This window comes from Anas platyrhynchos, chromosome 12, assembly GCF_047663525.1.
Source record: "Anas platyrhynchos isolate ZD024472 breed Pekin duck chromosome 12, IASCAAS_PekinDuck_T2T, whole genome shotgun sequence".
NCBI lineage: Eukaryota > Metazoa > Chordata > Aves > Anseriformes > Anatidae > Anas > Anas platyrhynchos.
Genome location: NC_092598.1, coordinates 12119691 through 12140067, shown reverse-complemented (window position 1 = coordinate 12140067; position 20377 = coordinate 12119691). Strand labels below are relative to the sequence as shown.

Below are 20377 nucleotides of genomic sequence, written 5' to 3'. Positions count from 1 at the left end.
TAAAAAAAAAAAAATAGGGAAGGAAAAAAAAAAAAAGCATCTTGCTGCTTTGTCGTAAACATCGGTGCAGGTAATGCATTTGGTCCGGAGGTGGAGTGGAGGTGATCTGCTCGTGGTTGCCACAGGAGAAAGCCACTTGGTTTTGGGGTAACGCTGGTGACAGCTGGAGATCTGCAGGGACGGAGAGGCAGATGTGGCTGGGTCACTCGAAGAGTAGCGGCTACGGAGCTGCGGCTTGAAGTGCGATGGCTTGTGGTCACGCTGCGAGAAGTGGAGGGCGCCTTGTCCCCGCGAGCTGAGGAGCAGGAGGTGAGCTGGGGGCTGGTAGGCGTGGTGACAGGGCCCTGGAAACGCCTGCTAAAACCATCTCAGCCGCTCCACGCCGCCGGGCTGCGAGCACCTCCGCCACCTGCTCTGCCTCCCCGATTCCTCCCTAAAATTGCCGGCGTTCCTGCCACCACCTGCAGCCCACTGGGCTGTGCCAGCAGAGGCAATCCGGGGAGACGAGCCTCTTGGCACATCCCTGCATCCCTCCATCGTGGGGGGGTCCCGGGGCTGTGGCCACAGGTCCGCGCCCCCTGGGCACTGCCGCTCTGTGCCAGTGCCCCAAACGGGGCCGTCGCTGCACCAAAAAACTGGCTGCTGCCTTCTGGAGTAGACGGTGACGCTGCCAGGCCCTCGGCCACGCCAACGCGGTGCAGGAGCGGGGCACGGAGCAGCCCTGGGGGGGGGGGGGGTGCCTTGTGTCCCCGTGCCCCCGTCGCTAATCACCCCGTCACCGTGCGCTTGCTTGCAGGGTTTTATTGGGGACAGTGCGGCGGCATGCAGGGGCTCACTGTCCCAGGGCTGGCTCCCCCCGGCCTGGCACGGGGCTTCTTTGGTCTACGGCTGAGTCTTGTGCGTTCACAACAGTCTGTGCCAGGCCTCCCGGCCGCTCCCCGTGCCCCAGCGCTCCTGGTTGTGGTTCCTCCAGCCCGCCACGGGGCCGGTCCTGCGGTGTGGGGCCTGGAAAAGCCGCGAAACACTGGGGTGAGTGGGCGCAGGCCTCGCTTAGCACGAGGGGCACTGCGCCTCGCTCCAGCCTCACCTCCTGCCTCCGAGGCTGGGCTGTGCTCGCCAACCACCTCCGGTCTCCTTTTCAGCACAGGCGACCGCCGCAGACGGAGGGGAATTGTCACAGCTGGGGGAAACACAAGCAGGCAGCACGTCACCACCGTGCCACCGGGGTGGGGACAGCTCTGGGCCCGAGGCTCTGGGTACGGCAGCGAAGCAGGGCCCACGTGGGGCACGTTTGGGTGCTGAGCGTGTGGGCAGCCGGCCCCCACTTACTTCCCAGCTCGGCCAGGCACTGCGGCTCCCTGAGCTGCTCCTCGTGGACTGACACAGCCCGGCGGCCGCTGGGCGCAGCCAGCCGCGGCGTCGCCAGGCGATTGTCTGCAAAAGCAGCGGGAGACGGCATCAGAAAGTCCGGCTGCCCCCGGGGCACACCACACGGCCAAGAGTCACCGCTGGTGGTTCTGGGGGTACCTTCGGTGCCAGAGCGGGGCGATGCAGGCAGGGGGGTGCCGGCGGCCGGCTCCCCGCCGTGGCTGACACGGCGCGGCGGCGCGCTCCTCCCCGGCCGTGGCAGGCTGCTGCTCCAGGCCTCGCGGCACGCCGGCTGCCCGCTCTGCTCGGGGCCCGCGGAGCAACGCCGGGGCTGCTGCTGCTGCTGCTGCTCCCAGCTCGGCCCCGGCAGCTCCGCGTTCAGCTGCCGCCCCAGCGCCTTCCAGGCCGGGCTGGGCTCCGCCGCGCTGCGCAGGGCCACGTCTGTGGGGAAGAGCGGGGCTACGTCCCCCAGACCCCACGGAGGGCTCCCGGGGTTCCTTGACCACGGTTGGGAAGCCCTCAAGGGGGGTTGGGAAGCCCTTCCCACCTGGTTTAAGCATGAGCCCACCTACCTGTGGACACGGAGTGCGTGCGGGCCTTCAGGGACGGCGGGGAGTCCGCAGAGCTGTCCACGATGTCCCCTGCAAACACAGGCCGGTGGCCGGCTTCAGTACACCCAGGTCACCCCGTGCCACCAGCCCCCAGGCCTTCAGGGAGGTGGCACCCATGGGTGGAGGAGATGTGGGCCCTCACCATCTGACCCGGCTTTCTTGATCTCGCTGTCTTTGCTCTGCAAGGGAAAAAAAAAAGATGGTGAGGGGTTGGGGGGGCTCAGGAGGGACAGACAGCCCACGTAGCAGCCCATATGATGGTCCCCTTGCAGCGGGCTAGGTGACAGGGGGGTGGCAGCACAGCTCAGTGTCACCTCTCCCAGGGGGCCACCACCTCGCTGTGTCCCTCGGGAGGCTCCAGCCCCTACCTGCTGCTTCTTGCCCTCGGCGCCCAGGCCCTTGGTGACGCCCATGCGGTGCAGCATGACGTGGACGCGCTGCTCGAAGGAGTTGGGCAGCTCCCCGTCGCTCTTCTCCAGGTGCCTCTTCTGTGGTGGGACAGCAAGGCCATGCCGGGGTGAGGGGCACAGCACCCATCCCCGAGGGGCTTCTGCTCAAGGGTCCCCGTGGCTCCAGCCCACTGACAAGGTCATCCAAGGTGACATTTTGGGGCTGCTTACCTTGTCCTGCCTGACCCCCAGCGCCTCCTCGTCCTCCCCGGGCAGCAGGATGAGGGACTGGGACTTGCCCTCCCGCGAGTACTTGGGTCTGATCCTGCGGGCAGCCTCGGGGGTCTGGCTGTGCTCGGGCTCAGTGCTGAGGGCCCCCTCCTCGGATTTGCTCAGCGCCTTGCCCGGCTCGCCCGCCTTGCTGGGGGCCCGTAAAATGTCACTGAGCATCGAGCGCCTGCTCCTGGGAGCCGCCGTGCTGCCCTCGGGCTCCTTCTCGCACCGCGAGCCCCGGCTGGATTTGGGCTTCTTGAAGGCAAAAAAATTCCCGATTTTCTTCTTGAGGGTGCGGGAGCTGGAGGACACCAGAGGGGCTGATCCGGGGCCGGTCTCCAGCACCATGGGGCTGGGGGGAAGAAACATGGGGAAGATCAGCTCGAGGATGGGTTGTGTTCCCCACCACCCCCCAAATTATGGATCCTGGCTCAAATTATGAACCAGGTCCCAACGCATGGCCACGGATGGGTGCTGGGACCCATCTGGGGGCTGCAGCCACCCCCCCGGCTTACTGCAGCTCCTCGCTGATGAGCCTCTTGGTGAAGAAGTCCTCCAGGCCCTCATCCACGCGGGTGATGCTCCTGTCCTCGCTGTTCTCATGGACCACGGGCTGCACCTGCGGGCAAGGGTGGTCATCAGCCACGGGTGGGCTCCCTGAGCCCCCACATCAGCCCAAAACCCACTGCACCAACAAGTACAGCCCCCACACCCCGAGCGGCACCCTCCTTGCAGGTGCATTGCCTCTCTGACCCTCCTCGGGGACTCTTGGTGGCCAAGCTTGCCCTCTGGGCACTGCCGAGGCGAGGAGCAGCTGGGTGGCACCTCCCCATCTTGCAAGAGGGAGCCTTTGGCAGGGTTTTGAGCCCCATCCATGCCCCCAGAGGGAGATGGAGCCGGTGCCCTGAGAGATCTGCATCCTGCCACCTGCACAGCCAGGCTGGTGCTGCCCCTCGGAGCCTTCCTCACGTGGAACCCACCCTCACCCACCTCGGGGCGAGCCGGTGGCCAGGTGAAGGTCACCCACTCGGTGCCAGGCAGCAAAATCTGCCCACGGAGGGAGCGCCCGGCCCTGGCACCGCGTCGGTGGCTTCCTATCGACCAGGCACTTCCCTGCTGGTGCCTTTCCAACCCGTAACGCCTTTTCACTGCAGCTGGAGCCGTGCCTCTCCTTCCTCCTCCGGCACCGGCGGCGGTGCCCGGCCCCCGCGCTGCGCTGCAGCGTGCCAAGGTGACAGCCCCGGGGCTGCGGCCGAGCAGCTCCTGCTGCTCCTCCTCATCCTCGAGCCACCACTGAGCCGGCCACAGGTCTGCCCAGCCTGAGCACCCAGGCGAGCCGGGGCTTTCTGCTGCATGCACGGATCCAGACACAGCTTGGTGCTGGGGGAACAAGCTGGCACCATCGGGGTCCAGCCCTGCTGCCACCCATGGGGTTTGGGTCCCCCCAAAACCCTCTCCCTGCTCGCTTTGGGTGACGAAGCTCCTGGCAGAGGGGGAGCTGCCGACAGCCTTGCAGGCACCCAGCCTCCCCCCCTCCGTCCCCACCACCTCCAGCTCTGCGCCCGGAGCACCCAAAAGTTGCTTTTTGCTTCCAAAGCAGCCGGAGGAGAAGGGGAAGAGCTGCAGGCAGCAGCTGCCCAGCACATCCCACCCCTCTGGGGCCGAGCCCCTGCACCCGCAGCACCGAGGGCTGCCTTGCACCGCCTGAGGCTCCCCAAAACCGTTTCCAAACCATGGGAGAAAATCCATCACGGATGGATGGAGGAGACGGAGCCATTGACAGGCACCCAGCCCCCTGCACGCACTCTGATTTTTTTTTCCCCTCCCCGATTCTCCCCCAGCCCCTGTGCTTTGCATCGCAGAGTCATAAACAAGGAGCGGGTGCCCTCCTGCCCCCCCCCCCCCTCAAACCCCCTGCCCGTCCTCCGAGCTCCGGCTGAGGCGCAGAGCACGGAATAATCACATCCAAACCCGGCCGCTGCCCCGCGCATCCCGTTTCCCCGCCGACGAAGGGGAAAAAAAATAAATAATAATAATAAGAAAAAAAACACAACCCGTGCCCATCCACCCTCTCCCTCCCGAGGAAAAAAAACCACCGTGGGGCTCACGTTCGGCTTGCTCGGCGGCTGCTTGTGCCTGCGGTTGGGCCTGGGCCTGGCTTTGGTGCAATGCTCCAGCCTCTCGCCCGCGGTCGGCAGGTCCATGAGGGCTTCGGTGGGCGGCGTGCCGGGGAGAGCACCGGCGGTGGGCTCAGCATCCTTTGTGGCAGCCGGGCGTGCCTTGCCGCTGGCCGGCAGCTCCAGCTCCGAGGGACCTGGCGAAGGGCGAGAAGCCCACCGATGGCCGGGGGATGCGGGGATGCTCCGCCAGAGCTTGCGCTGCGCCTCAGCCCCCGGGGTAGCGACGTTTGCAGCGCAGCCGGGGACGGATCCTGCTGCCACGCCGCCACGGCGCAGCGCGCTGCTCCCCAGGGATGCAGGGGGAGGGATGCTCGGGGACCCTCGCAGCTCAGCCCCGAGATGCCCACCAGAGCGAGCGGCTCGCCAAAATGCGCTCTCCTTCCCACTCCCCCCCCCGCTCGCCGCCACCTCCAGATGGGATTTTTGGGTTGCGAGGCAGGGGGTGATTTGGGACTGCCCCCCTCTTCCTTCCCTCCGTGCGTTGTTCCAGCCCGGTGGGCAGCTCCCTGTGCTGTCTGGTTAAGGGGTAATTTGGGGGGAGAGGTAATTTGGGGGGAGAGGCCAGGATGCTGCAGGGGTTGGGGTGCCAGGGGTCCGCATGGATGCAGGGCACCGGGGTGCAGTGTGAGCGCTGCTTCAGCCACAGCAGAGAGGCATCACAGCCACCCCCCTCCCCTAAATCAAAAGCCCCCCAAAAGCTGCTTGTTTTCCCCAGCAGCCCCCCCGCCACCATCCTGACACACTCCAGCTGACCCCGGGCAGCCCACGTGGGCAGGGTTTTGTGGGATAAAACCAGCCACAAAAAACGTCTGCACCCTGCAGCACCCACGGGTGATTCCCCCCCCCCCACCCCATACAGCCCCCAGATGTGACGTCTGGGACACTGAAACCTCCAGAACTGTCCCCAAACCTCCCAGCATCCCCACTGGGGAGCTGAGGGAATTTTCCCCGCTGGACCTCACAAGGATCCTGCAGGAGCATCGCACCCCAAATTCATGGTGTGAGGCCCCCTGTCCCTACGACACCGGGGTGGGGACATGGGGACACCCCGCTGTGGATGCCCGCAGAGCAAGCGGGGAAAGCAGGAGAAAGGTGGCCTTACTTCTCACGGTCGTCGTGGGCCGAATGCTCCTGAAGTGCTTGTTCTTCCTCCGCAGAGCCATCTTGTACTGCCAGGAGAGAAGGGTGCAGAGAGCTGTGGTGCCCGGCCGCCGGTGGCACGGGGACAGCCGGGGGACGTGGGGACCTCCAGGCTGGAGATCCGAAGGTCTCCTCATCGTCAGGGATCATCGCTCGCGGATCAGCACGGCCATGGATCACCGCGGTGGATCACCCAGCATCACCCCGCTGGGTGCAGCCACCACCCCTCCGTCCATCTCCTGCCCAGCTCCCCCCTGGCACCCAAAGAAGCATCTGCACGGCCCGGGGGCTCTGCTGGCTGTCACCCCGTGCCACATCCAGAAGGCTGGAGGGGACACCGTGTGGCCGGGGGCATGGCCAGGACTTGCCGCAGGCTGTCCGAGCCCACAGAGGCAGCAGGGTTAAGCCTGGCATCATCCCCTAATGCGGATAAAAGCCCGTGGGCATCATCACGCAGCGGCGGGGTCACCACTGAGCCCAAGGGGGGGGACCAAGCCCTACCTCCTCCACCACGAAGCCTTTCTCGGCGAGGTCCGAGAGGTTCCTGCTCCGCGCCAGCGCGGCGGCATCGTCCTCAGCGGGCTCCAGGAGATCCAGCCCGTGCGTGGGGAGGCTCTCCGCCTAAAACCATTAGGAAGCGCTTAAATTATCCCTCCGGCTGAAGCGCGACGTGCTGCTCTGCTCCCTGCCCGCGGCTGGGATTTGCGAGGGGATTTAGGGCTGATTAGCCGGCTGCTGGCCCCGGTGGCACCAGGGTGCTCCTGGCCCAGGTGCCCAGCTCCACCCCAGCACCCCACCACGCTTCCCTATGGGATGTGGAGGAGCCACACGACCTTAATTCTGCTGTGGCCACCTTGGGAGAAGATGTCCCAGGAGGAACATCGAGCAGGGTGGGAATGGTCCTGCTCTGGGGACAGCAAACCCACGCTCACCACACTGAGTGGTGTCTGCTGAGACCCCCGCCTTGCCACGTCCCCTCCATGGGGTTTGGCACCCCGGCACTCACCAGCTTGCACTGGGCAGCAGACAGGTCTCCCAGCACGGCATCCACGATGCAGTCGGCCACGGCGGCCGTGACGGAGAGCTTGATCTCGCTGGGAACAGAGAGAGGCACGTTGGGGACGCCACAGGTCCCCAACATCGGTTCCCAGAGGAGACACACGGCGAGGCAGGACAGAGCAAGGTGCCTGCAGCCCCCCTGCCTCCGTGCTCCCCTTTCCCAGCAGCGGGATGTGCCTGGAGGAACGGCACCCCACGGGACTTCCCAGCCCCAAACCGGACACGAGTGGGAAGCCTCGCGTTGTTGGGGTTCCCCAAAACCACCACCGAGCCCCATGCTGCTGGAGGAGAAAGGAGCAAGGCACATCACCCACTTCAGCTTGCTGAAGACGTCGGTGACCATCTGGTCCAGGACGGCGCTGAGGTTGAGGTGCTCCTGGAGGTGGATGCGCTCCGACATGGCGTTGAGCAGCTGGTCCCTCACCCCGCTCCTCTGCAGCACGGGCGGGCACAGGTTGTGCGCCGTGTCCATCGCCGCCTGCATGATCGCCTGCGGCAGACCCAGGAATTTTTTGGGGAAAGGGGAGTTTTCGGCACCTCACCAGGAGCTGGGGGTTCTCCTGTTTGTTCCAAGAGATGCTGTGGAGGGTAAGGATGGGGGAAGTGCCCACATCTGGGGCTTCGCTGCAGGTTGGGGTAGGGCAGACAAGCATCCCATGCTGCCGGCAGCCCCCTGCTCTCCAGCAGCTCCCCATGGGTTCCCACCTGGATTTCCCGGCCGCAGGTCTGCGAGGCTTCCTCCGTGAGACACTCCAGCTTGTGCTGCAGCTTCCCGCTCTGGTACGGGGTGTTCCCTGCTTCGTACAACAGGGGCAAGATCTGCGATGGGGAGAGAGCTCACGTGGGTCATCCCACGGCACCTCACCCTTGCTCTGCTCAGCCACGGGAGGTCTGAACCCATGGGGAGCATCCCCTGCACCAGTGTCGAGCCCAAGAAGTGAGGACGGGTGCCAAGGGCCAGGGGTGTTGCTGAAGTGGGGGCCCCCAAAGCTGCTGCAAGAGGGGTGGGCGAGCAGGGAAACCCCCCTTGCTGGAGAGGGGTGTTGGAACATTTTGGGACTTGTTACAGAAAAGGGTTCACATTTTGTAGCTGTCCTTTAACATTTTGCAAGCTCACACGCAGCCGTCGCGCTGATGATAGCGATGTTCACCGAGTGCTGGTTAATCACACCGATAACCAATCAATAAACCGCTTCGATCCCAAATCCGAGCCCTTGGGGCCGTCTCCCCACCCCGGCGCACAGCAGACTCACGCTGACGGCCAGGTTGGCGTTCCTGATGGCTTCCTCGGCACAGAGGATGTCCGCCTCCACCTCCCGTCCCGGGCAGGAGCTCAGGATGTCGACGTGCTTCTGCAGGCTCAGGCAGATCTCGTTCACCATCTGGAGCCGAGCGGAGGAGCTGCGTCACCCGCGGGGAACCCGAGCGTCGCCGCCAGCTCCCCGGCACGGCAGGGACGGGGCGAGCTGCCCGTCCTGCCCGCGGTGCTCGGGGCTGTCCCCGATGGGGGGGACAAGGGACGGGGCAGCGTCACCTGCTCGGAGGAGGAGGCCAGGATGCCCTGCTGCAGGCGGAAGGTTTGCGCGGGGAGCGCACGGCGCATCTGGTTCCTCGCCAGGCAGGACTGGAGCTGCAGCAGGAGGATGGATGGATGGATGGATGGGTGGATGGATGGGTGGATGGATGGGTGGATGGATGGGTGGATGGATGTCAGGGGTCAGATCTGTTCCCCGGACCCCAGCCCGTGTCCCCTCACCTTGTGCACAGCCTCCTCCGTCCTCTCCGGGTTGCTGCGGTACGCCTGCGCCACGTCGCTCATCGGCAGGGGCATGGACTTGAGGGTGTAGTTCCTGCCAGGGAAGGGATGGGGTGAGCAGGGGGCACTGCCCCGCCTGGCAGGGACTTCACCACGGCAGCCTGGTGGGGACTGCACCATGTAGGTCACATCCCATGGAGGTCCTGAGCCCACCCAGGTCCGGCTTTGGGGATGGACAACACCAGCAGCAGATCAGTTTGGGGCATGGTTATGGGATGGGGCTGGAGAAAGCTGGGTCACAGCTGGCCCCAAAGCCCTGAAGGTGCGGAGACCAGAAGTGAAGTGCCACCACCCAAGGGGTTGCAGGTTGGGTGGAAGCTTGCTTGGACCCTGCTTGCAACCACTGATACTGCGAGCAATGTGCCTGGGGATGGATATGAGGCCCTGGGGACAGTGACACGCTGGGGACAGTCTCTTCTGCACGGTGGCAGCGGGTCAGGAGGACCAGGCTGCTCCTTCCTTACCTCTCCAAAGCCTGAGCCACCTCCAGGAGGCCAAGGGCAGTTGTGTTGTTCCTGTCCCAAACCACGGTCCTGCAAAGAGGACAGGAATGAGCCTTGCGTGTGCTGTGTCCTCAGCAGCCTCCTTCCCTTTTCAGACACAACATGGCCAAAAAGGGACATTTTAGGATCTGGATGGCAGAGCCCAGTGAGGCAGTGACTGCGTGGGTCCAGCTGTAGCCTCCTGGACCATGCAGATGCAAAAAGGTGGCCAAGAGCTGGGACAGGGCCACCCTGCAGGTACAGAGATCCAGCCGCTCCCTTGCCCTTTGCGTGTCACCACGCATCACCAGCACAGCTGGCTGTCACGAGAGTGAGATACGGTGACAGCACGGCCAGGACCAGGCTTGTTGTCACAAGGACCATCCTCTGGTGGCATCAGCTTCCCCACCAGGACCATCGTATCACAGCCACCAGGGGAAAGCAGCCCCCAGGAGGAGCTCTGCGTGGTCCTGCTGCTACCTGAGCTTCGTGTTGATCTGCAGGGCCTTGGCCAACATCTTGGCACCGGTGTCACCCATGGCGTTGCCGCTGATGTCCAGAGCCGTGAGGCTGGTGTTGCTGCCCAGGGCGCTCAGCAGGACGTTGGTTCCCAGCTTGAGGCGCGACTCGGCCACGGAGAGGGACTGGAGGGGCTGGGTGGGAGAAGAGGAGGGGGAGACGTGGCCGTCCCCATCACCCGGTCGCCCTGCGGAGCCGCAGCCACGTGGTGGGGACACGTGGGCGGCCCCGGGGATGGAGGCTGCTCGGTGGCCGAGGTCCGGGCAGAGGTGGGATGTTTGGGGGTGGATGGGGACGGGTGATACTCACACAATCGTCCTCCTGGGTGAGCTGGACGATGCGGTGCAGGACGTCCAGCAGCCCGTCCCTGCGGGAGAGGCGGGCGGTTATGCACGCGCTCAGGGCGCACGGCGCCAGGGGGGGCTCCCGGCCTGGGGACAAGGTGCCTCCACCCGCACGCACTTGGATTTGATGTTGAAGTTCTTCCCCAGCGAGACGTGCCGGATGGACTTGCTTCTGCCAATGGACAGCACCAGCGTCACCATGTCGGAGTCGAAGCCTGCGAGAGATGAGCACGCCGCGATGCTCCCGGCCCTCCGGAGCACCGAGGTGGCACCGTGGTCCCCACAGGGACCCTGACAGAGCCACCACGTGGGACAGCAGAAAGGTGCAGCCCCTGGCCCTCTTCCCATAAACGCATCTAGGGGAAGTTTGGCATTTTGGTTAAAACAGCGAGTTTTGAAGCATCTGTGAGCCAGGGGGGACCAAGAGCAGGATGAGTTTCTGAGCGACCCAAAACACATCAGCTTTCCTAGAGGTGTCTGGCTGTAGAGACACTGTGCGAGCTGCTGTGAGATTTCAGCAAGGTCGCTTTAAGCTTTGTGGCCTTTTAGGTGAAATTAAAGAGGCAATAGGATTGATTTCTGCAATAATCAGGGTGGCTCTCCCATAGCCCCATGGCTGCAGAGGCAGGACAAGGTCAGCAGCAGACAGCAAATTCCCATGGAGAGGTGGGATGAGATGCAGCCCATATCTCACCTAGCCTCAAAACCTGAGCCAGCAACATCAGACTGCTTCGGATGAAGCAAGCTGAGGAGGTTTGTGGCACGAGGGACGTGAGGTGACAATTTTAGGCAGAAAGGGCAACCCACCGTTATCAGACAGATCCAGGTCGCTGATGGCGCTGGCGTCGGGGATGAGATCCTGGATGACCTGGGCGCCCGCCGACCTCAGCTGGGAGCAAACAGCAAGATGTCAGCACAAGGGGAGACCCACAGAAGAGACCCTGCTGTCAGGACGGTCACACAGACCCATGGCACCCACGGGTGCCCTCCCTCACCTCGCAGCCGCTAAGATCCAGGTGCAGGTCGCTGACGTGGCTGTTGTACGCCAGCCCTTGCAGCATGGCCCTGGAAAAGTCCCCAGAGCCACCCATCAGCATGGGCAACGCGGGCTCTGCCCCTCGCAGCCCCATCCAACATCCCTGCAAAGCCCCAGACAGCATCCACCCCAAATCCACCCCCTTGGCAGGCTCCCATCCCCATCCCACACCTGACGGCATCTGGAGGCAGCTTGGTACCCGCCACGGAGACGTGCCTGAGCGCACGGGCCTGGCTGAAGAACTGCTTGATGTCAGGAGGGACGGCCTTCACCTTCCTGGAAGGGAAGGGCACAAAATGGCATCACCTCACCATCCCCAGCCGCCCGCCTGCTCCCCTCTGCGACCCGGGGCTCACCGGTGCGAGTACGTGTTTTTGGAGAGGTCCAGGTGGACCAGGCTGGCGCAGCATCCTCGGACCAGCGCCCCAAAGAGCTGTGAGGTGTGGGGAGGAGAAACACCACTCAAACAGGGCACACGACCCCAAAATGGACCAGAAAGGGCAGGGTGCTGAGCCCCACGGCAGCGGATTTGGACTCACAGTGTCCAGGGAGCAGTCGGTGGCAGCCAGGCTGAGGTGCGTGAGCGAGGCGCAGCGGCCCAGGAGGCTCTGCAAGCTCTGCAGGAGAGAGGGGCTCAGCACCGGGACCACGCCACCCACCCCACAAACCCCAGCAGTGCTGCCCCATGCTCACGGTGGTGTCCTCCAACGCCAAGCTGCCGGGGTTCCCCGAGAGGTCCAGGTGCCGGAGCGAGGCGCCGATGGCTTCGTTGGCCGCAAGCGCCTGGCACAGCGTGCTCATCCCTGCACGGGGGGAGGAGGAGAGGGGTTTTGGGCAGCAGCACGGCCTCGCAGGGGGTCCCACAGCCCCTCCAGGAGCCCAGCCTGGATGTACCTTTAGCAGCAAGCATCGTCCTGGCCAGGTTGAGGCTCTGCAGGCCCTTGGGTCTCTTCTCAAAGTACCGGCTGAAGGCGATTACCCCTGGTGAGAGCAGAAGCCCTCAGCACCTGGGTGCCCGCACCACGCACAAGTGGGGCAGCGTGGGCCCCACCACGGGCATGGGGACCCCGGGATTGATGGAGGGCTGGGTTATAGGGATAAATATCTCGTGTGGGCTTGATCCGGTGCCATCAGGTACCTCTGTCCTCCAGCTGGTTGCCGGCGAGGTTGATGGTGTGCAGGACGGAGTCGGGGTGTCTGCTGAGCGCCTGGGCCATCCTCTGCGCAAAGTCGCTGCGGGGAGGGGGACACCCCCGGGAGATGCAGCCACCACCCCGTGGCCTTACAGGGATGCGCCACCACGCCGGCTCCATGCACAACCAGAGCCTTTCCCCCCTCCCCAAGGACCCCCACATTCCTAAATTCCCTGCCGCAGCACCAGGGGTGACCACCCCCATCCTCCAGCCTCCAGTTTGGGCGGCAGGAGCTCATCCTGCCAGGTGCTGTAGCACTGCACCCAAACTTTTGACATTTTCAGAATTTGGCGACGCAGCCCCCAAAGCAGCAGGAGGAAGGGCAGGGGGTTCCCTGTGCATCCAGCAACACCACAAGGCCCCCATGGGGAAGTGAGCCCTCCCCGTACCATCTCAGCCCGCTGCTCTCCAGCGCCAGCTCCTCCAGCGTCACCGACTTGCTGAGCATGTACAGCAGCTGCTCGGCGATCTCCTGGTTCTGCAGGGGACAAAGCCGCTCAGATCCCGGCACGGCTGTCGGGGACAGAGGGCTCGGCACACGCGTGCACTCACCAGCCTGAAGTCCTTGCAGGAGAGCTTGGTGAACCACAGGTTGAAGGACAAGGCCGCGACGCTCAGCGCCACATCCCTGCGGGGACATGGGGACGAGGGTGTCAGCAGCCATCCCCGCAGCCCCCCGCACGTGTCTCCGGGCAGGGTTGGAGTTTGTGGCCCCATCACGAGGTGCTAACCCGTGCCATAACAGCGATCTGGGGGCGTAGCAGGGCTGCAAGCCCTCCGAGCCGTGCAAAGCCTCGCAGCTGCGAGCGGAGCCGGCTGCTTTGCATGGGGAAACGCCTGGCTGATGGGGCTTCAGCTCACGCCCCCGTAACAGTAACGGGCTGCTGGCCTCGTTTATGTGTTAAAAATGAACTCTGCCTGGCCTCGTGCCCCATGGGACAGGGCTTTTAGCGGTGGGAGGACAAGCACAGGCTGCAGATGTGTCCTCCCCGAGGTGCAGGGTGATGAAAGCTCTGAAGATGAGCAGAGGAGCGCGACGTGCCACCCGGTGACCCCTGCCCCTTGGGGACACACGGTGCAGTGGGGCCAAGGCACTCACCGGCTCTCCAGGTGGCTGAAGTCCAGCAGGTTGAACTCCCGGCAGTCCTGGCCGTGGTAGATGTTGTCCACGTCCTGTCCGAGGGGACAGACACACGGACAGAGCTCAGCACCAGCTCCTGGGAAGGGCTGCGGTGCCTCAGAGCTTCAAAAAGTCCCCTGGCCACCAAGGCAGCCAAACCCCAGCCCCAACCCTGGGATGTCACCAGCTGGAGCAAAGGGACCCATCCTGCTCCCGCAGGGCCAGCAGCTCACCCACTGGACCTCCTCGCGGAAGACAAAGCCGTTGTAATCACATAAGGCGGCGTAGGTCTCTGAAAACCCACCTGCAAAGAGAAGGTGACACCGTGAGCCCTGCTTCCCGAGGAGAACACGGGGTAGGACCCCCGGGGAGGGCAGAAAGCAGCAGGATGAAGGCAGGGTGGTGGAGAGCCTCTGCTCCCAGCTGCTTGTGGTGGCTCCCCTGGCACCTTCTGCTTTTCTGCTGCCCACAGAGCCCCGGGGTTGGGCGTGCGCTCACCGCAGGGCCCCTGGTTGCTCTGCAGCATCTCCTCCAGCGAGTCCGTGACCCTCCGGATCCTCTCGTACAGGTTGGGGGGCGAGTTCTTGAGCAGCGTCCTAGGGGAAGGAGCAGGGACAGCGTGGTGCTGGGCTGCCAGGAGAGCATCCCCACAGGTCGTGTGCCAAGCCCAGAGGATGACCAAAAGCATTCATCCCGCTATGTTCAGGGAACAGGGAGCTCATTTGGCCTCCATCAGCGTGGCTTTCTCCTACCACAAGGAGCCAGCAGATGTTTTTTAGACCTTTCTGAGCCCTCTGGTCCCTACAGGACAACCCCAAGGAGCAGAGGACCCTCACCCAGGGGACGAGTCTGGGAAGACCTTCTTCAGTGACATGGTGACGTGGATGACAACTTGCTCCACGTCGTCGAAGGACATGAGCCGGAAGGAGTAAGGGGACGTGTCCGTTTCTATAACAACCTGCAGAGGCCAAAGGATGGGAGATGCCTGAGAACACCGCCAGCGTCCCCAAAACCCACGGACACAGCGGTGACAGCAACCAAACACCCGGCCTCTGCTCCCAACCCCAGCCTATGTGCACAGGTACGGCTGAGAACGTGGAATTCATTAACGATGTGATGTGCCAGAATAAGGCATCGATCCGCCCCCAAAATTCAAGTTTAGCTACTGTTTAGCCATCCCAAAACAGTCAGGGGGAGAACAGGGTTTGATCAGCAGAAGCTGCAGGACGTCAGCCCTGACAAACCCCCCTCGCTGCCCCGCTGTGCCAGCCAGCCCCTGACGGAGATTTCCTCCCCAAGTTTCTCTAATTGGGTTTCCAGGCTTTTTTAGCTCCCGGCTCCTCCCAGATCCCATGGCAACACGCTCCGTGATTTAATTACAGGCTGGCTGAGCCGCAGGAGTGAGATGGCAGCGATCTGCTGGGACCGCAGCCTCCGGGCTTTCCAGATGCCCCCGAGCCTGGCTTCTGCTCTCCAACCCCAGCTCCTGGAGCTCAGACCTGCAGCCTGATCCTAAACAGATCGCATCCCCCCCTGCCCAGCCTGTTCTTTCCGAAACTGAGCACAACAAAGGATGCTAAAGGGGACCACAGCCCTGCTTTGGGCCCTGGCGACCCGTTCAGGCATCCCGCTCCATCCTGCTTCGCTCCCACTGCCTCGGCCGCCTCGCCGTAAGAGGATTAGCGGGGTTTAAAACACCTCCCGGCTAAATTTGGCATCGCCTGGGTTAAGCCAGCCACAGTTTATCACCTTGTCCCCGCCAAGCTAGGAGCGGCCGGGGCTGCACCCACAACTTGTCCCCAAGCACCCGTGGGTGCCCCCGCGGGGAGGTGGGCGCAGGGCTCGCCCCGCACGGTGCCACTCACCACGCTGGGCTCTCGCACGGCGATGTCCCTCACCTCCAGGAAGCTGAAGCTGCTGTGCACCTGCGGGAGAGGAAGGTTGGGACGCAGAAGGGGACCCAAGCGTGCCCCCCCTCTGCCCCAAGCCCTCCCCTTTCCCCCATCCCACCCCAGAGGCCCCGCATGCACTCACCCTGACCGGCAGCATCGCCGGCACCACGTAGGCTCGCCAGGGCGTCAGCACCTGAGGCAGGGGGAGACGGGTGGGATGGGAGCAGGGTGAGGCAGGAGCTGCTGCCCTGCACCCCTCCGCAGCCAGTACGAGGGGAGAGAGGAGCAAGGCAAGTGCAGAATTCGGATAACGAGGTCTGCAGCTGGGCCAGGGGCTGTGGTGGGGTCCCCATGTGTGGGTTTGGGCCCCCAGCCCCAGCTCAGAGGGACGCAGTGTGGGACACTGCACGTACCAAGATAAAGTCGTCGTACTTGGATTTCACCTGCAGCTGGACGCTCTTGACCAGGAGGATCTTCTTTGCCCCCAGGGAGGCGGTGATGCCCTCTGGAAAGACCGGTGTTGGCGTCTCTCCTGCACCCCTGTGCCCTTGGGGCGCGTGGCACGAGGTGCCCAAGGGGACCCCCCCTGCTCCCCGTGCCAGGAAGAAGCGCTGAGCATCCAACTCCCCTAACCCACAGCAGCAGCCCCGTGCGCTCCTTACAGAGGCACCAAACACCCAGCACATCCCCAGGGGTAAGCATCAGACTGAAAGCTTTCTCCCAGTCCCTTCTCCGCACGGCCATCCCGCTCAGGGGTATTTTCTTTGTGGGTCTGTCCCCACAGGGGCTCTGCTGCCTCGGTCACGCACCCGAGGGAACCAAGGAGAGTAAAAACGAACCGTTCAGGTCCCCATCATCCCCGGGGACCCACCCTGGTGGAGGTGGGAAGCAGGGCTCTGGTGACCTGCTGCTCCTCCCCAAGGCAAGCACCGGTGGGGCTGCTGCGGCTGCAGCACCTCCAGACCTCCACAAGCTTCTTTTTTAATTTCCCAGTCGAATTTTTAATTTCGCCAAACAAACCCAGGAGGCAGGAGAACTTCCCCAAAACTGCGGGTTTCTCGCATCCCTCCACGATGAGCCCGGGGCAGCCCAAGGCTTTGGCATCACCAGACCCTGCTGGCCAGCAGGAGGAACCAGCCTGATTTCGGGGATGCTTCTGACCTCGGCAGCATCCTCGAGGAAGCGGGCTTTGCAGGAAGGCGCAGATTCACCCAGAACCCATTGAGCAGCACCTGCAGGCCCTGAGGAGCCCCAAAGCTGGCCCTGGCGCAGCTGCGGGGCCGAGGAGGCCGCAGAGCAGCGGGCACCCACGCGGCAGGAGGAGCGGCGAGGCGGCTGCTGCTTACCTTGCAGCTCAGCGGGGATCCCCCCGGGGGACGTGGCCATGGCGGGGACCTCGGGCGAGCCGGGCGGTGGGATCAGGGCAGCATCCCCCTGAGCGCAGCCCCTGCTCGGGGCGAGGGGCACGGTGCCGGGAGGAAGCGCTGAGGTTACCAACCGGCAGCGCTGCCGCCTCGGCGCCTCCTCCCCCTTCCAGCTCTCGGTGCCTCTTCCTGCCCCGTCAGGCAAGATTTACCCAGCGAGCAAGAGATGCGAGATGAGAGCGACACGGCCCACGCAAAGCCTGCGAGACCCCGTGCCGGGGAGCACCCTCGAGCTTTCCGTGGAGGCCAGGAGCAGCATCCTCGAGTTGGAGGCTCCTCGGCCTCTTCTCACCCTGCAGCCGGTGGCCCCAGGGTGGTTTTTGGGGACATGTTTCTGCCCCGGTGGCTGGAGATGGGTGGTGAGTGTAGAGAGAGGCTTCCTGCGCAGGGAGGCCAGCCCGGCTGCTTCACCTTGCGTTGGGCACCCAAGGGTTGGTGGTGCAGATGGGTGCTGGTGCCCATGGCGCGGTGCTTCTCCAGAGCTCAATGTCCCCAGATTTCACACCCGGGTGGCCCCTGGCCAGCCCCAACCACTGCCCCAAAGCCAGGATGAGAAGCAGGAACTAACACACTGGGCACACCAACCCCACTCTGCTCTCCCAAGGAAGGCTCCAGAGTGACTCCCTGTTTGGCTGTGAGGAGGCTGTAGGAGACCACGTTGAAAACCTCACCGAAGTCCAGTTGGACATTCACTACTCACTTCTTGCCCACACAGCCTCCTTGGAGGACGTTGGGCAGGCTGGACGTGCCCACGACAAGGTGACCGTTCCCAGTCAGCTCTTTGTCTCTTGTCCACCTGGAAATAGCACCGAGAAGGGTTTGCTCTCAGAGGTGCCTGCCCGAGGCAGGTGTGGTGTAAATGCCTGAAGTAACTAGGAAAATAAAGCTAACATTCACACTTTTAAGGAAAAGGTACAGCATTGAAGAGGCTTTCAGGGTAGGGCATAACTGCATTATCTGAGCGTTCCCTAGGCTCCCAACCTTAGATGCTATCGCGCTGGGGAAACTTGGTGTGCTAGCTCTAAGGTACACCACGGAGCGTGGAGTGGAGTGGAGACACCACGGCTAGGCTCTGTAATCAGGTGGGGCCTCGATTGTTCTTGTGCACAAAGCTGCACTTTTTGCCACCCTAAGCCAAAGACCTGTCATGTTTTGACAAATGCTGTACCCTAGTGTACTTTTTGCTCATTATAATATCATTATAATACCAAAACACACCTCCATCCCAAAAGCTACCCGCCTCCAAGGTGCGACCACCCCTCACTGAGCATGCGCTCTGAATTTCTCGGAGCCTATTACTTTAAACGGAAACGGGAAAACTTTACACCAATCATAACTAAGATATGCTTGACTAGAGCCACTCAAGCTCCACCTAAAAGATAGAAAATAATATAAATTGGCCCAAGAGAGAGGGGATGTTAGGGAAGATACCATCGTCAGGGGAGATACCATCCCGAGGACATACAACACCCTTAGGACCTCCTGACTCCTGGGATCAGTCGACAGGCTGAGCCTCTCTTCCCCCCCCATTGGGACGCCTTTGGGTGAGATCTGAATATTTGCTTATAAATCTCTATAGAGTCTTTGATCCTTTTAACGCGTTTATTTCTAGGCTGCGCACCTAGAACACCTAGAACACCTAGAGCACCTAGAACACCTAGAACCCGCACCTAGAACCCGCACCTAGAACCCAACACCTAGAACCCAACACCTAGAACCCAACACCTAGAACCCAACACCTAGAACCCACACCTAGAACCCACACCTAGAACCCACACCTAGAACCCACACCTAGAACCCAACACCTAGAACCCACACCTAGAACACACACCTAGAACCCACACCTAGAACCCAACACCTAGAACCCACACCTAGAACCCAACACCTAGAACCCAACACCTAGAACCCGCACCTAGAACCCAACACCTAGAACCCGCACCTAGAACCCAACACCTAGAACCCAACACCTAGAACCCGCACCTAGAACCCAACACCTAGAACCCGCACCTAGAACCCGCACCTAGAACACCTGTAACACCTGTGTATTTCATGCATACTAGCTTGCTTTTGCAGATAGTCACTATCACCGGCAATCCAAAAGAACCTGATTATCTGTTGCTGTAATAAACCATACTTGATTGCATTGTGATAGCTCTCATTAATACAACTAGGGTGAGGGTGGTTATCCGTGATAGTTCAGTGTTCTGAATCTAACCAGACCCCCAGACGGTTAATGCATTGTTGGTGAATGTCTGAGCGGACCCCCAGGTGGTTATTACGTTTTTGGTGAATGTCCGAACGGACCCCCAGTTTTGGTGAATGTCCGACTGGTTCAGTACTCTGAATCCAACCGGGCCCGTAACGGTTAATCAGCTACACCCCTTTAACGCGACAGCAGGAGACCCAGCTCGAACTAAATGAGGAAAATCAGGCTGTGTGACAGCGCTGGTTACTGAGCGTGCATGTGGAAACCAGGTCAGCTGAGCAGACTGCGAGGTAGGAGTCAAGAAAAAGGAGGAGGGTCACAGGTGATTGCTCTCATCACCATGAAGTCTTGGGTCTCTTGCTTGGGCCTCTGGAAAAATACCCAAAGCAGTCTTTGATAAATTAGCAGCCCAGTCTATGTGCATGAACGCTGCTCTTACCTATTGCGTTAACTGCTGCTGCTCAGAAATCGTTTCCTCGGAAGAAGCAGAGCAGAAGTTGCCAGCGGTCCCTTGGAGATCAGCCACAGCTTCCCACGCGTGCTGCTGCAGCAGGCTGCGCCTCGCGGGGCAGGAGCTGCCAAGAAACACAGCACAGTCAGCACAGCAGAGGAGTCGGGAGCAGTTCCTGCAGTTTTTGTCCAAACACACCTCTCAGGCTGCTTTCCGTTCAGCCCAGCCACGCACACAGCTATTGCTGGAGCTGGGGGAAGAGCTGGCAGCACAAAACCTTGGGATTTCTTGGGATTTGGGGTCACTCAGGGCTGGGTGCAGACCAAGGATGGCCTCTGCTAGAGCGCACAGCTCCCCAGGGCACTAACACAGGTCACTAGTTAAAGCCATCACCAAACATCTTCCACGCTCCATTTGGCAGAAGCCTGAGCCCCAGCGCCTAAGAGCTCGTGGCTTACCCGACGGGCTCGTGGACTGACAGCTTTCACTGCAACCCCAGGGACGTGGCATCGATTCACACCGCTGCTCCAGCACAAGAACAGGGCAGAGGGATGGCAACAGCCCCTGGTGGCTGCACATCCCTGCTCCATCAGCACCAGCACACGCTGCAGGACTACGGCTGCCGACACCTTCAGCTTTCTGGCTCAAAGGCATGCCTAGCTCTAGGCTAACACAAAATCGCATTTCCTTCGGAGCACTGCCTCTGCCTGAAGTATCTCTTCGGGTTCGTGAGCACACAAGCTCCTTACCCAGCTGAGGAAGCGCTTTGGGGTTTATCCACTTCTGCTGCCAGACCCTGATACATTTGTGAGTGAGCAGCCAGTCCAGCGCATTTTACATTTCCTCTGCCCTGCAAATACCTAAATTGCCTAAA

General features: G+C 62.3%; 1 protein-coding gene across 3 annotated transcripts; it reads right to left on the bottom strand.

Annotated features, from left to right (window-relative positions):
* Window positions 1-9: 9 nt before the first annotated feature.
* Window positions 10-19230, bottom strand: CARMIL2 (capping protein regulator and myosin 1 linker 2). Of its 3 annotated transcripts, XM_072043998.1 has the most exons (40): window positions 16769-19230; window positions 15836-15927; window positions 15565-15615; window positions 15396-15455; window positions 14367-14488; window positions 14029-14126; window positions 13764-13834; window positions 13510-13583; window positions 12963-13038; window positions 12800-12888; window positions 12356-12450; window positions 12112-12198; window positions 11911-12020; window positions 11757-11834; window positions 11574-11650; window positions 11389-11493; window positions 11177-11246; window positions 10989-11070; window positions 10300-10396; window positions 10147-10204; window positions 9799-9971; window positions 9301-9369; window positions 8777-8870; window positions 8555-8650; window positions 8274-8402; window positions 7726-7839; window positions 7335-7510; window positions 6968-7055; window positions 6463-6582; window positions 5924-5990; window positions 4750-4955; window positions 3157-3260; window positions 2600-2993; window positions 2348-2467; window positions 2122-2158; window positions 1941-2009; window positions 1528-1809; window positions 1330-1434; window positions 1088-1180; window positions 10-1005 (listed from the first exon to the last, which is right to left on the bottom strand). In XM_072043998.1, the coding sequence occupies exons 1-40, from the start codon at window positions 16806-16808 to the stop codon at window positions 833-835; spliced, it is 4341 nt and encodes a 1446-aa protein (XP_071900099.1). In that variant the 5' UTR covers window positions 16809-19230; the 3' UTR covers window positions 10-832. The 3 variants fall into 3 exon arrangements, with proteins under 3 accessions (XP_071900099.1, XP_071900100.1, XP_071900101.1); XM_072043999.1 differs by lacking the exon at window positions 1528-1809; XM_072044000.1 differs by lacking the exons at window positions 1330-1434; window positions 1528-1809.
* Between the last annotated feature and the right edge of the window lie 1147 nt (window positions 19231-20377).